Source organism: Populus nigra, chromosome 3 (assembly GCF_951802175.1).
Source record: "Populus nigra chromosome 3, ddPopNigr1.1, whole genome shotgun sequence".
NCBI classification, from domain to species: domain Eukaryota; kingdom Viridiplantae; phylum Streptophyta; class Magnoliopsida; order Malpighiales; family Salicaceae; genus Populus; species Populus nigra.
The window spans coordinates 14,375,661-14,391,632 of record NC_084854.1 but is presented as its reverse complement, the minus strand read 5'-3'; the positions used below and the strand labels follow the sequence as shown (position 1 = coordinate 14,391,632).

Genomic DNA, 15,972 nt, shown 5'->3' with positions numbered 1-15,972 from the left:
TCAAGTTCATCAAGAAAAAGATGCCATAGATACGATGAGCATCTACACTAGTTATGGGATCAAAACAACAGTGTCTCCATCACGTTTAAGCAAACGGATAAATATACACATAAAATTTATATATGTACATATACCTAGTTTTTCAACACGGGTGGCCTTCGAGTATCCTGAACAGCAGTGCAAAACAGAACTCAACAAAGGGAAAAACTCGTAAAAAAGATAGGTCTACACTGTCAGATAAGTTCTTATCATAGTTGCTCCTGTTGGATCGGAGAGCAGGTGCTTGACAAGGCACATTCTCAAATCATTTCGTGCAATAACAAACATATAGAAGGCAAATAACATGAGATCAGCTGAGGAGAGAGAGGAGCTAAGAAATCCCTGCCACATCCTGCAAACCAACACGTCTATCAGTTATTCCAAAGTAAAAGTGCAATGCAAGCAAGTCCAGCATCTATTTACAGATTTAGCTCACCCCTGTTAATTTATGTGTAAAATCAATTAGAATTGACAGCCATGCTTCCCCTATTTTCTTTAGCAATGAATTTCTCTAACATCTCTGGCTATCATGCTATTTGAGAACTGCTTACCTACTATTAAGGCTCATTCAAAATTGCTCCTGTTAATAATTTGTTCAATAACACTGTTATTAAATAATGAGACAACCAATTTCATCCCAAAATCTAAACCCTAATTTCTTTGCTAAAACAGTTAGAAACCCTTTAAGATCTTGACCAATCACAATACAACCTGAAACCATACAATATCAAAAGAATCTTTTTCGCTTTTATGGGTCTTTTAACTGTACAACTAAGTTCACATGACAAAATTTATCTGGTATATGGGTTCAATTTTCAGCCAATACGTCATTTTTGTTAAAATGAGCCAATTTTACAAAGAAAGTTATTGAACAAATTATTAGCATGAGGTTAATTTTGAATATTTGAGACGTACTGGACAAAAAGTAAATGATAGGTTAAGCTCTGCAAGCAACCTGCCATCATAGGAATTGTGCAGCTAAGCATAATTGAGTGCCCAAAATTAGGTTTTGAATATGTCATGAGATGGAAGAAAGACGCTTGACAGTTAGAGAAGGAATAGCAGCAGCATTGGTTATTACATTTTGCATGATTTACTTGATAATTGAGCATGCGGGAAATAACAGTTGTATCAGTTAGTTAGTTGAAGTTAATTGAGATTTAGTTACAAGAAGGTTAGCAATAAACAGATTTTATAAATAAGACATGTGAAAGATGTGTGAGTCAAGTAATCAAGTATACAGTTTCTGTAATTTCTTCTCTATTTCTTCTCATCCTCAACCTCTTTTCTTTCATTTACACATTGTTAAGGAAAACTTCCTTGGTATCAGAGCTACAAAGATCCAAGCAAGAACATCTTGTCATTCTCAACCATGGTAGATAGTAACATCTTTGGAGGAGCATAGCAGGCATACTGATGAAGAAATACAAGTAATCAGAGCTGAAGTCGCATTGCAAGGAACAGAATTAAGCAAGAAGATGGAGCAGCTACAAGTACAGATGGATACAACGTTGACAGCCTTGAATTCCTTAAAGGCCACTCATAATAATGAAGGAGGAAGAAGGTAGAATACTAACATTGAAGGAAGCATTCCTCCTCAAAGAAAAGGCAATCGAGGAGATAATATGGGAATTCTAGAAGGCAACAGGGGAGGATATAATGCAATCTTTCCAAGAGTAGAATTACCTACTTTTTTTGGACAGAATCTAAGAGGTTGGATCATGAAGTGTCACAAATTCTTTAAAATGCACTTCATACCTGTACACTAATGGATTGAAATTGCTTCTTCATACCTGGAAGGGAGAGAAGAGATCTGGTTTGAGGGATTCTTGGTATGGGGTAATGACTTAGCCAACTGGGTTCTAAAGGGATTTGTGTAGATTTGGGAATCGCAATGATGTGGTTGAAGAGTTTAACAAGCTGAAACAGGAAAAGAGTTTAGAGGATTATGTGGAAAAATTTGAAGAGCTCAAATCATTAATGAGTTCTTGAAATCCTTCCTTGCCAGAAGCATACTATGTGTCCAGCTTTATTAATGGGCTTAAAGAAGACATTAGACCAATGCTGAAAATCTTGAAGCCAAAAACACTCATGCAAACCTTTGAACAGGCCAAGTAGCAAGAGGAGTCTAACTATGCAATAGCCAAGAAGAACAGAATGATGCCCAGACCTCTAGCAATGTCTTTGGAAGACCAACATGTAGTTTCCAAACAAAACCTTTGTATCAATCAAAGGGTGAAATGTTAAATGGCTGAGAACAATCCTCTGACAATCTTTATGAGCAAAGAAGGAAGATTGGATTTTGTTTAAGTGTGGAGAAAAATTCAACCCTGGACATAAATGTACCGTGAAAGGACTGCGTATGATGGAAAGATTGGAAGATGGAAGTGAAGAGTTTTTCTAGACTGAAGAACAAGGAGAAGTGAAAACTGTGGAGGAAGATGGGATAGAAGAAAATGGGCTATCTCTGAATGATACGGCAGAAAACTATGTTGATAACACTATTAGAAAAAAAGGAAGTTGTCAAGGGGAGGAGCTCATACTATTAATAGACAGTGAAAGTACGCACAGCTTCATTGATGAAAAGGTGATGCTGAGAATCAAGGTTGCAATGGTAAGGACAACAGTGTTGGCAGTCACCGTGGCGAATGAAAATATTATGAGATGTGATGAGCACAACTTCTAGTGGTTCATGCAAGTTTGCAAATCTTGGAGTTGGGGAGATGTGACATGGTGTTAGGAGTGGATTGGTTAAGGGTGTATTCACCTATATTGTTTGATTTTGTTAAAATGAAACTTGCATTCAAGAAAGAAGAAAGAATGATTGAACTTAAAGGCATAGTAAATGAAGTAAGACTACAAGAGATCATGGCAACCAAGGCTTACAAAAGTCTTAAGAAAGCTGTATGTGGATTTGATGGACAGTTCTTTGCAATTGAAGTTGTAGAGGCAGCAGTGGATGATGAAAAAGATCCAGTAGTAGAAGCATTGTTGAAAGAGTTTCACATGGTGTTTGCAGAATCCACACAACTTTCTCCTGTCAGGAACTTAGACCACAAGATTCCATTATTTCCAGGAGCAAAGTCTGTGAGCATTAGGCCATATAAAAGTTTTTTTATTCAGAAGGAAGAAATTAAAAGGCTAGTGAAAGAGAAGCTAAAGAATGGGATTATTCAACACAGCAGTAGCTCATTTGCATGTGTTTGTCTTTAAACACGGGATTGAGAGAATTTCCAGTTGGGGATTATGTCCATTTGAAGCTTCAACTATATAAACAATCAAGCATAGCATTGAGAAAGCACTTCAAGTTCAACCTGTGATTTTATGGTCCTTAGAAAATTCTACAGAAATTGGGAGCAGTTGCCTACAAGTTATAGTTGCCAGTTGGGGCTGCAATACATCCTGTTTTACATGTCTCGTTGCTCAAGAAGAAACTGAGGACAAATGCAGTCATAGCAACAACTATGCCAGCAGTGGATGATAACGAAGGGTGAAGATTCAACCAGTGGCTATACTAGACAGGAAGCTCATGAAAAAAGATAACAGGGCAGTAGTAATGGAGCTAATCCAGTGGTCTAATATGTTTGAGGAAGATGCCACATGGGAAATCCTGGAAGAATTGAGCCAACACTTCCCTGATTTTAACACAGATTTTTGTGGACAAGAATCTTAAAAGGAAGGGTAATTGTCATGAGATGGAAGAAAGAAGCTTGACAGTTAGAGAAAGAATAGCGGCAGCATTGGTTATCGCGTTTTACATGATTTACTTGATAATTGAGCATGTGGGAATTAAGAATAAACATGTGGGAAATAACAGTTGTATAGTTAGTTAGCTGAAGGTAGATGAGATTTAGTTACAAGAAGGTTAGCGATAAACAGATTGTACAGATAAGACATGTGAAATACGTTAGTCAAGTAATGAAGTATACAGTTTCTGTAATTGTAGAAAATCCTTTCTTCTCTGTTTCTCCTCATTCTCAACCTCTTTTCTTTCATTTACACATTGTTATGGAAAACTTCCTTAACAGAATATGTGCTCATCAAAATTCTCCAAAAAACACAATCACAAGTTCTGCCATTCTCCCTGAAACTAAAATAATTTGGATTCCATCTCAAGCACAACTTCTTTTAAGATGGCTAGTAGTCCCACCACCATCATTACCAAAGCCATTCACAACCACAACTCTACTGCATGTTGATTATGCTATAAAACAAGAAACGCCAGAAATCATTACCTCCCAGTCACTGCCTTCACTTCCATTACATGATGCAGAACCATTATTTTGCTTAGATTCTTTACTAACTCAGGGCAAGCATAGTTCTATCCTCTGTATGATTTTGTTTATTCATTTTCCAGAACAAGTATTACATTTCATCCCAGATTGACTTGTATCAAGCTCATATGAAATTGAGTTCTAACTACGAATGGGGTAAGCAGATATTAAAAGAATACTAATAATTAGTATATATAGGCAAATGATGGGAGTAGACATAAAAGGATACTAATCATACCAACTGGGTAAGCGGAAGAAGGTATGGAAAAATAATCTGATGCCTTCAATATCCAGCTGCAATATAAGTTCTAGTCCAAAGAGAAAGAATGCCCTTTGACGTTTTCTCTCTAGTGGCCAAAGAGTATTCCAAGCTGAGAAAAAAGAAAAGCATTCAGCATAAATTAATCTTCCACCATAAGTTAAGGAGCATCAGCTAACTTGTCTTTATTAATATTTTCAGAAACTGGACTTGAAAATTTTTTCCAAAATGAATCCTAACAGGAAGCTAAAATCCATGGTATAGAGGATTCTCCCAAAGAAAAGTTGTCAAATGAAGAAACTTATTGCACTGTGCTGGAAGTGCTGTTTTATTCACGCAATAAGATTGAAAAACTCAGTAAGAATTAGATGTGAGTAACTTTATGATTGCTGAAATTATGATATTACCATCTTTAAGGAAGATATGTAAAATGGACGAAGTGGTGTTCGGGAATGTTTGTGTCCACTGTTCCATACCTTGCATTGATATATTTGCATAACGTCTTTCAAGAGTAGGCTTTCCCTTAGAATGATCCTGATTCAATATATTTGCAATTACAGAAGCATAATTTGGAGCCTCGGACAATGATCTCACCACTGAATAGCCTGTTTGATGAAGCACGAAATGAATAGGTGCCTTTAAGTTTCATTTACTTCAGAAAACAGAGATTATCCCTACTTTTCTTACCTGTGGCTGGATGCACCATGCTAGCAGCAGCACCAAATGCAAGATTTTTTTGCTCAGTATTTGGCAAGGAACCACCAACTGGAATATAAGACCATTCCTGCTTAACAGATCAAAAAACTATTCACTACCCTTCACGCACCCAAGGGACAATAATGTTGTCAACATAATTCAACTATTTTTGTGAAATAGCTATGTCCCCGAGAACGCAAAATGCTTTCTAGTGCAAAACACTAATAGCACTTTGTTCACGGGGCTTCAGCATTATGCATGGCAAGAGCTAGTAATGGCAATACCAACAATTAAATATGCGCAATAAGCACCCTCGGAACTATTATACCTCAAAAATCCAAATTTGGAGGAATCAAACCAGATAACCTCTGATTGATATCGGGACAATATAACTATCAAAAAGCACATCAGATGACAATGACAACCACCTTTTGTTTTTGAAAACATAATTGGTTTTTACATGGCATGCAAATAAACACATGTCTTGGAAGTAAAGATAAGGAAACTACTCCTAGAATGCATCATAGATTTGGTTGTGAAGATTACCTCTTCATAGGTTTTCAAGACTCGGATTCCCATTGCCTCTAACCTTGACAAGAGTTTTTTCTTTAACAAGTCGAAAGGCATCGCGTCTTTTGAGGCCAAACAAGTTTCCTGCAGTTTACTATCTCTTTAAACTTTGCACATGATTGTTATTAATAAAATTGAAAATATCCAAAACAAATCATATTGAACAAACCTCAAAGAAAACTCTTGTTGACGACATGGGCATTGCATAAAGAAATGTTGGATATTCAGCTTCTAAACATTGAACTTTTTGTTTAATGTAGTCTCTGTAATCCATGAAAACCATTAGGCTAGGATCATATGGATTGTTTTCCACCTGCAATTGAGAAACAAAGTGATATTGTCAAAAGGAATTGCAGATCTGAACAATTTACAAAATCCTTCACCGGTTTCTTAGAAGAGAATTATAGAGCAATATTTAAAATTCAGATCGATCCTATGGTTGAAATTATCAATGTAACAGCAAAGAGAATAAACCTAGGGTGCAAACCAGAGAGGGAGAATTGAAAGTCATTGTAATGGCTTCTTAATTCAAAGTTGCTTACCATCAACAATATGTATTAAGAAAAGAAAAGGGTTTACACAAGCAATCCTTTCTTTTCCCTTTTGTTCAAATTTAGGTAGGCATGAGGACAATCCGGTATTAGGCTACCATCTCATGTCAAAATATGGAAGGAAGAAAATGACATAGAAAAACAGGGCTCATATAAACCAGAGAGGGAGAATTGAAAGTCATTGTAATGGCTTCTTAATTCAAAGTTGCTTACCATCAACAATATGTATTAAGAAAAGAAAAGGGTTTACACAAGCAATCCTTTCTTTTCCCTTTTGTTCAAATTTAGGTAGGCATGAGGACAATCCGGTATTAGGCTACCATCTCATGTCAAAATATGGAAGGAAGAAAATGACATAGAAAAACAGGGCTCATATAATACATAATTATTGATAGTTACAGGAGATAAACAGGGCTAATAAACCAGCTCTTATTATTAATAGATAAACAAAGTTATACACATAATCTTTGAGCTTTAAATGACTTCTAAAATGGTATATCTCACTCATACCTCAACTTCCACACCATAAGCTGTTTGCACAGAAACCCTTGGACCTCCCACCTCATACTGCAAGAGTTTTCCCGAAGCAGCTCCAGATGCAACAGTAGCAAGCCTATAATAACATGTCAAAAATCAAATTTGGGTTTAAATGCAATAAATAAGATAAAATTCACGTTTACTAAGCAAGGACTAAAAAAATTTGAGGACATCAAAATTTACCTGCATGGAACTACAATGCCATGTTCACAAGCTACAAGACTTTGACCATCAGTTGCTTCGGTAATCCTTTCCACTTTGGAGCTCAGATATGAAACACCTGACTCGACACACCTAGAGGAAATTAATATAGATTATATACCTCTAAAGGACTCCAATTCAATATCAAAGGCATGATTAAGATGAAAATTATGATAAAAGCAATTATTGAAAACACACACTCTTCGTAGCCATTCTTACCTCCTCAACAACTCTTCATGGAGCAAATATCGACTAACTCGTCCATAGGCGCGACCGATCAGAATGGGATCATTGTCGTTAAGATATACAATGGTATCCCGCCAAACATGCTCAATGCACCCATCAAGTCCAAGATCTGAAAATACAACAATTTATAGTTATAAAGGTTAATCCAAACAGGAAATGAATTATTTCCAAGCCTGCAAATTGCAGCAAAGTTGCATCAAGTGGTAAGAAGAATACCCAGTTTAGATTATTCACTCAAGCATAGGCAAGTTACAAACGAAGTTGGAAAAAAAAAATGGAAGGCAAAAAAATAGTTTAATATTCCATACGTAATTTAAGTGAAACACACATGGCATTTGTAATAAAGGGAAAAAAATACTAAAAATTAATACCTTTAAATTCATCCTCCCAAACACCATAATTATTAGTAAAAGGAAGATCAGGACCAATAAGTCCAACACTTAACCCCAACTTAGCTGATTCTGCAGCTAAAGCTAATCCTGCTGGACCACAACCAACCACCACCAAATCCAGTTCTCCTCCACCTTCTCCGCTTGTTGCTATCGGCCGCAACTGCAACCGCATAATTAATAACAAAGTTAATATGTTAACAAGAAAAGAAAAGGAAAATTAATTAATTAATTAATCAAAAAACACCTTGTCGGCAAGTTTAGACTGTTGACTCATGGCCTTTTTTCGCTGCATTTGTACAAAACCAAGCTCAGAACCACCGGCTTTAATATAATCCTCTTCATCAGCAAACATACCTTCTTTGACAGCAACACTACTACAGCTATCATTCATCCCTCGACTACTATTACTACCTCCTCCTGACCTCACTTTACATAAACGGTATCGTTTATTACTATTAAAAACACTCTGCTTTGCACTGCTGCTGCTGCTGCTGCTACTACTCTGTGGCTGTGTTGCTACTCCTGTTTTAGACCTCCACACAGGACATGGACATGACAGCAGCACAGCCGCCATTGCTCCGAAATTCCGAGCTCCCACGCATTCCATTTCTTAATGTCCGCTATCTTTTTCTTGCTCTCTGCTGCTATTTATGTGCAAGAACAATCACGACATTGCTGTTGTTTGGGTAGTTAAAAGAAAATAATCGAGGACAACAACGTCAGTGACGTTCTTGGAGATGCTTGTTGATATGATTTATTTATCTCAGAGTCTTTGTTGAGTTCTTAAAAACACAAGTAAATGAAATAATGTCACTGACGGTCAGATCTTTTCTTTTCTTGAGGATAGGGAAGGGAAGGCTGGTTTGGTTTCTCTGCTCTCTAGTCTTTTCCTTGCTCGTCATCTCTTCAACTCTCATCCTCAAGACCGCCACGTGGACGTATTAGATTGGTGAAGTATTTCAATATAGCCGCTCCTATCTCGAACGGGTCCAAACGACGTCATTTTCTTCCCTTTTCTTACTTGATATATATATTATTAATTAACAATAACTATAAGGTTATTGCTCGTCTTACTGTTTTTTTTCATATATAAACTAGTTGGATGATCCACGTGATATTGCGGGTTAATAATTTTTGTATAAAAAATATTAAAAAAAGTTAAAATTTAAAAGTATTAGGTCTTTTTGCAAAGCTCCACCCAAGAGTCTTGGGTGTGGCTGCAACGTCTGACCCAAGAGTAATATTTATAATATTAATAATAATATTAAACTTGCATGACTCAAGTTTAAGTGGGTCTGACTGCAATACCAGACCTAATAGTCTTGAATGTGGGTCTGGCTGCAAAGTCATATCATAAAAGTATGATAATTAAATAGATTAATTAAAAAGAAAAAGAAAAGTAAAAGGAAGAAAAAATTAATGAAGAAAAAAGAAAAAAAATTGAATTAACTGGATTAACCCTTCAAATCAGGTTAACCCGTCAAACCTTGGACTCATGTCATGAAAGTTTGATAACTAAATAGAAAAAAAAAATTGACGGGTTAACACAAAATTAACTAGGCTAACCTGTTAAACCCGGAATCCGTGTCATGAAAAATTGATAACTAAATAGAAAAAAATTAAACATTAACAAACTAAATTAAACGAAAAAAAAATAATTAAAAAGGAAAAAAAAACAAACAAAAAGACATCAGCTTTTTCATTATGGACTACAGTGTGCAGTCCACAGTTAAAGGCATAAAAACAGCAAAAAAACAAAAAGAAAAAAAAAAGAAAAACTAAAGGCATCAGTCGATAACTAAATAGAAAAAAATTTAATATTGATGAACTAAATTAAATAAAAAAATATTAAATAAAAAGAAACAATAAAAGAAATAAAAACTTATAAGAAGAAAAAAACTAATAAAGAAAGAGAAAAAAAATCTAAATTAACTGGGTTAACCCGTCAAACCTGAGATCTGTGTCATAAAAGTCTGATAACTGAATAGAAAAAAAAATTAATATTAACAAACTAAATTAAAAAATTAATTAAAAAAAAAAGAAGGCATCAACCTTTTTACTGTAGACTACACTGTGTAGTTCACCGTAAAAGGCATAAAAAAAACACAAAAAAAAACTAAAGGCTTTAGCCTTTTCACTGTGGACTGCATACAATATTAAAAGATGAAATAGAAAGAACAAAACTAATGAGGAAAAGGAAAAAAAATCTGAATCAACCTAGTTAACCCGTCAAATCAGGTTAACCCATCAAACCTGAAATTCATGTCATGAAAGTGTGATAACTAAATAGAAAAATGATTTATTATTAATAAAATAAATTAAAAAAAAAGATTAAAGTCGAAACTGGGATCCATGTCATGAAAGTCTGATAATTAAATAGAAAAAATTTAATATTAAGAAACTAAATTAAAAAAATAATTAAAAAAAACTAAAGGCATCAACTTTTTCATTATGAACTGTATTATGCAATCCACAGTAAAAGGCTTAAAAAGAAAGGAGAAAAAAAAACAAAGGCACATGGCACGGGTTAATTTTTTTTCTTGCATAAAAAATATCAAAAAAGGCTAAGATCTAAGAGTGTTGAGTCTTGCAAAGATATGCCCAAGAGCCTTTGGTTTAGCTGCAACGTTTGATCTAAGAGTAATATTTATAATATTAATAATAATATTAAACTTACATTACTCAAGTTTAAGTGAGTCTGACTACAACACCGAATCCAAGAGTCTTGAATGTGGGTCTGGCTGCATGATTATATCATAAAAGCGTGATAATTAAATAGATTGATTAAAAAAAACAAAGACAAAAAACCAACAGGAAGAAAAAAACTAATGAAGAAAAAGAAAAAAAATCTGAATTAACTAGGTTAACCCTTCAAACCAGATTAACCCATCAAACCTGGGATTCGTGTCATGAAAGTTTGATAACTAGATAGAAAAAAAATTGACGGGTTAACCCGTCAAGCCCGAGATACGTGGCATGAAAGTCTGATAATTAAATAGAAAGAAATTTAACATTAAAAAACTAAAGTAAACGAAAAAAAATTAATTAAAAAGAAAAAAAGCAAAAAAAAAAATTTCGGGTTAACTCGTCAAACTTTAAAAAAAGCAAAAAAAAAATCCAGGTTAACTCGTCAAACCCGGGATCCGTGTCATGAAAGTCTGATAACTAAAAAAATTAACATTAACAAACTAAAATAAACAAAACAATTCATTAAAAGAAAAAAAAACACAAAAAAAAAAGCAAAAAAAAAACCCATAAAGGCATAAAAAGCAAAAAAAAAAAACAGAAAAAAAATTAAAAATAAAAAAAAAATAGTTTAGCGTTTCATTGTGGACTGCACAGTGAAACACTGAAGAATTTTAGTATATGTTATTAATTAAAAAGAAAAAAAAATTCGAGTTAACTTGTCAAACCAGGTTAACCCGTCAAACCCGGGATCCGTGTTATGAAAATTTGATAACTAAATAAAAAAATTAACATTAACAAACTAAATTAAACAAAAAAAATTCATTAAAAGAAAAATACACAAAGAAAAAAGAAAAAAAAAACCATAAAGGCATAGAAAACAAAAAAAAAATAAGAACAGAAAAAAAATGGGAAAAAAATAAGAACAAAAAAAAAGAAAAAAAAAAGAAAAAGAAGAAGAGAAAAAAAAATGGGAAAAAAATAAAAACATAAAAAAAGAGGAAAAAAATGAAAATGAAAAAAAATGAAAAAATGAAAAAAAAAAGAAAAAAAAGAAGACTACTCAGCGTTTCACTATAGACTTACACAGTCCACAGTGAAACACCAAACAGTTTTAGTTTTTTCTGTGAATTAAAGTAGTATTTTCTAGGAAAACTTACTAGATATGCGACTAGAGGTAGGATTATTTTGTTTTATGGAATACATTTGATATTAAAAAGATAAATGGTAGGATTATTTTGTTTTATGGAATACATTTGATATTAAAAAGATAAATGAGGATAAAATGGTTTGTTTAGATTTTTTTTTTGTTGTAGTATAAATACTATTTGTTTTTCAGGGAAAAAATTTTAATCTTTAAGTTAGGGTATTTTTTATATTAAAAAAAAACAATGAAGAAATAATCATGCCTTTAAAAAGAGAGAATATGCATATGTTGAGCGGTTTTACTATCTTTTTTTTATTATTATTGAAACAGTTTAAATATAAGAGTATCCTTGGGTTTCGATAAAAACAAAGTTGCATGTAGGGATGTTTTTATTATTTAACATGGTTATCAGACTTAAGCACCTGGATGTGGCATGGTTACTAGACCCAAGCGCCTTGGGTTTGACATAATTTTTAAACTCATGTTGTTTGGGTCTAACATTTTATCATATTCATTCTTTGAGATTTATCTTAGACAATCTATTTTTTTCGTAACCCCACTCAAAACTATTCTATGTTAATCCCTTGTTTTTTTTTTTTTGAACTAAAAAAGGTGAATTTTTTATTGAGGTAAAGAAAGTTTTGAGATATGATTTTTTTTTTTAGCTCCACTATATATATTGAATTTTTTAAAGGATAAATATTATATATACTATTAATAATTTTATATCAAAATTATTTTTATATCAATCTTATCATGCTGTATATTTAAGATTTTTTATTATCTTGCTAGACCTAGAACATCTGGGTCTAGGGTTGTCGCAAGGCCTAGACAACTAGGCACGGGCCTGACATGTTTGATAATCTAATGGGTCTAACACTTCTAACTGTCATTGAAATAATCATTTATATTGTTTACTAATTCACTGCAAGTAACACGCGAGTCATCTTACTAGTATACCCTAAACTATAAGAGTATTATCAATCTTACCTCCAAACTATTTTTTATAACAATTTCACTCTTAAACTTCTTTGATTTTTCAATTAAGAGTTTCTGTTAGAACGCTTAACGGGACAAAATTAAGCTCCTTATAAAAACAAAATTACAATTTGGATGGAAATATGAATAAAAAAAGTGCTTGTATGCAACGTACAGTTGGGAAACATGTTTCAGATTTTTCCTCTTTTTTAAGATAGGTCAAATAAGGAGAGGACGACACCGTATCAGGATTTTCGTTCTCGATTGCAAATTAGGGCTGACAAATCAACGGTGGCGTTGCCTAGCCTAGCCTGATACCTTGAGGTCAAGAACAAGAAGAAGAAGAAGAAGATATCAGATGAAAGCATAAAGAAACCCTAGAAAACAGAAATTTTGAAGGAAAGGAGAGAAAAAGAGAGGGATACAGAGAGAGAGAGATGGGGAATCCAAAGCAAAAGTGGACATCAGAGGAAGAAGAAGCGTTGAGAGCAGGAGTAGCCAAACACGGTACTGGAAAATGGAAAAACATACAGAGAGACCCTGAGTTCAATCCTTACCTTTACTCCCGCTCTAATATCGATCTCAAGGTTTCTTCTTCTTCTTCTTGTTCTTCGTCTTGTTGTTGTTGTTGTTGTTGTTGTTGTTGTTGTTGTTGTTGTATGATATTATTATATTAATAGGATAAATGGAGGAATATGACTGTTAGTGCCGGTAGCCAAAGCGTTAAGGACAAGTCTCGGACGACAAAAGTGAAATCCATTCCTGATGCTGCTGCTGCAACTCCACTGCCCAACCCCCAAACTTCTGCTGCTGCTGCCGCCGCCGCCGATGTTGTTATCGATGATTATTCGGAAGCCGCAGCGGATTCGAAAACTGCTCCTAAGTATGTTCTTTTGTATTCCCTTTCAAAAAAAAAAAAAATGGAACAGGATTGTTTTGTGAATTCTTGTAAGTTGGTGGCAATTAGGGTAATATCGTACCATAGTTCGTATGTATCGTAAGACAAATATTGTAGTTAGTTTGTGTAAAGTAACATAGAATGGTGGCTTGCCAGCGGTTTGAGAGATCTCTGCAATGCAATGATATTTGATTGATTTACTTAATTTGGCAGGTACAATGCCATGATTTTTGAAGCAATTTCAGCCTTTAATGAGCCAAATGGAGCAGATACTAGTGCAATAATCAGCTACATTGAGGTCCCAACGAATTTCATATCATTAAAATGTGTTTTCCTTTTGTATTTGATAGTCATAGATTTACCATCGAGATAGGTATTTATTTGCGACATGGAAGAATGATCTTCGTGATTTTGTTATCTCTGGCAATTATGTAGTTGGACATGATGTTGAATATATATGCGCTGTTTATATTTGTTGACTTCATGTTTTCGAGATTTGGGCTAGAATTGGACTTGCCAAGCATGTCGCATGTTAAATCCTATAGCTGCAAAAGGAGAAAACCAATACCCTTGAAATCTGTCTCACCTAACATGGTGTGCATGGAGAGCAGAGGACAAATCCAAGGTGATATTCCTCTGATTTTTAAAGAGTATCAGGAGCAAGTCACTTCATCCATATCCCACACCCCTGTCCATGCCTCAGTGGTTGCCATCCTGAAAAGGGAAGAGGAAAGAAAAGAAACCACATAATAGACCCCTACAAAAATTTTGTTGCCATCCGGATGAAATTAGTGAATGATTATGAAAACATAAAATTATGTAAATCAACCATAATTTGCTCGTTATTATTTCTTATTCGTCAATGTTGATTTTTCCAGCTCTATGAATTTTAAGAAATATGACAGGTGTATTTTTTTCCCCTTGATAATTCATGCAGCAAAGACAAGAGTTACCACAAAATTTTAGGAGGCAATTAAGTTCAAGGTTGAGGAGGCTGGTAGCTCAGGAAAAACTTGAAAAGGTGAGTGATCTCGATCTTTCCAGTGGAACTTCTTTACTGATGGTGATATCCCTAATACTGATGCGCACCTTGTCACACTACTAAATAATTTCTCATAAATTTATAATGTAGAATCAAATTGTTCCCTTTTTTTAATTTTCATTTGCATTTTGTTGCACTCCTCACCTCTTTGTTCATGCCTTATTCCTTGGATGAGAATTGCAATTGAAGAGCATGTTGCAGCAAGTTAATGTATTTCTCAAAGACCATCACTGCCACGTCCCAAAAAAATAAAAACAGAGAGAATGAAGGTTCATATATGGGTTTGTAAAAGTCCATTAGTTATTTGTAATTTCCTTGGAATTAGATGACAGTAAATTTGCCACTAGTGATGGCTGCAAAGAAAGTTCCATCTCGTGTTTTTTCTTTTGTCCTTCAATGACTGAATTAAAGACTGGCATTGAGAGAAGAAACAGAAAAGCCCAATCTCTTGTGTGTGTTTTTTAGTTTGTCCTGTGAGAATAAATTGCACAAAAGTTATATTGAATAGACATTGTGAGAACATACTGAATGGTTTGAAGTTTTAACGAATTAAGTACAGGTCCAAAATTGCTACAAGATAAAGAAAGTTTCTTCGTTTGGGACAAAAACACCAACTCCTAAGAAAGAGGTGCGTCCTAAGTCTGTACATGACACCGGTGATACTGTCGAAGGAGCAGCAAATGACGCTGCATATAGTGTTGCAGAAGCAGAAAACAAATCATTTGTTGCCACTGAAGCAGTTAAGGAGTCAGAGAGGGTTTCAAAGATGGCTGAAGACGCAGATTCACTACTGCAGTTGGCCAACGAGATACTTGAGAAATGTAATTCATCCTTGCTTCTTCTGTCACTGCTTTTCCACTATCTATCAATTCATGCCCTTATTCTTGATTTGGCAGGCTTACGAGGTGAGATTGTGATCATGGGATGAGATACGAGCTCAAACCTCTTAAAATGATGGGCGGGAGATGACCCAACAACTAGAATGCATGTAAATAGTGCCTGTTTCTTCCCTCAATTTTTTTTCAGGCATGATTAAGCTAAATTATTGGGCTGGTTTTGCGGTAGCTATTATAATGTAATTTCTCAGAAAAGATATTCGTGATAGATATTGTAGAAGAAAACATTTAATTTTGATGTCCTTAGAGCTCTTGTTCTTTGATTTGACATAGATGCCATTTAGCAGCGGAACGGAATTTTGTTTTCCCTCCCTGCTTGAATCTCTCTTGCCTAATTCTCGAACCAAAAATTCTTTTGATTTCCTAGACAATGTTTCTCAAGATCTATTAGAATGTGCAAATGCAGTCTGCGTGAGAATAAAGCCTGAGCTTTGATTATGTCCTTTCAACTCTAGTTAGATGTTCTATAATTTGTTTATCAATGACATTGTTTAGAAAAAGACTTTATAGGTGGTCAACGCCATGCTGCCGGCTGGGTTAAAAAAACAATTAATGTAAAAA

General features: G+C 34.4%; 2 protein-coding genes across 2 annotated transcripts; one reads left to right on the top strand and one right to left on the bottom strand.

The window, feature by feature from the left end:
* Positions 1-5: 5 nt before the first annotated feature.
* On the bottom strand, positions 6-8,651 carry LOC133689664 (lycopene epsilon cyclase, chloroplastic). Its single transcript, XM_062109624.1, has 11 exons — positions 8,010-8,651; positions 7,745-7,925; positions 7,347-7,482; positions 7,110-7,220; positions 6,900-7,002; positions 6,008-6,151; positions 5,815-5,922; positions 5,260-5,356; positions 5,049-5,177; positions 4,552-4,684; positions 6-391 (listed from the first exon to the last, which is right to left on the bottom strand). Exons 1-11 carry the CDS (start codon positions 8,370-8,372, stop codon positions 226-228), a joined length of 1,671 nt encoding a protein of 556 aa, XP_061965608.1. The 5' UTR covers positions 8,373-8,651; the 3' UTR covers positions 6-225.
* Positions 8,652-12,739: 4,088 nt separating this feature from the next.
* LOC133688444 (telomere repeat-binding factor 4-like) lies at positions 12,740-15,734 on the top strand. Its single transcript, XM_062107926.1, has 6 exons — positions 12,740-13,162; positions 13,256-13,458; positions 13,687-13,771; positions 14,411-14,494; positions 15,075-15,336; positions 15,412-15,734. The coding sequence occupies exons 1-6, from the start codon at positions 13,013-13,015 to the stop codon at positions 15,441-15,443; spliced, it is 816 nt and encodes a 271-aa protein (XP_061963910.1). The 5' UTR covers positions 12,740-13,012; the 3' UTR covers positions 15,444-15,734.
* Positions 15,735-15,972: the final 238 nt, after the last annotated feature.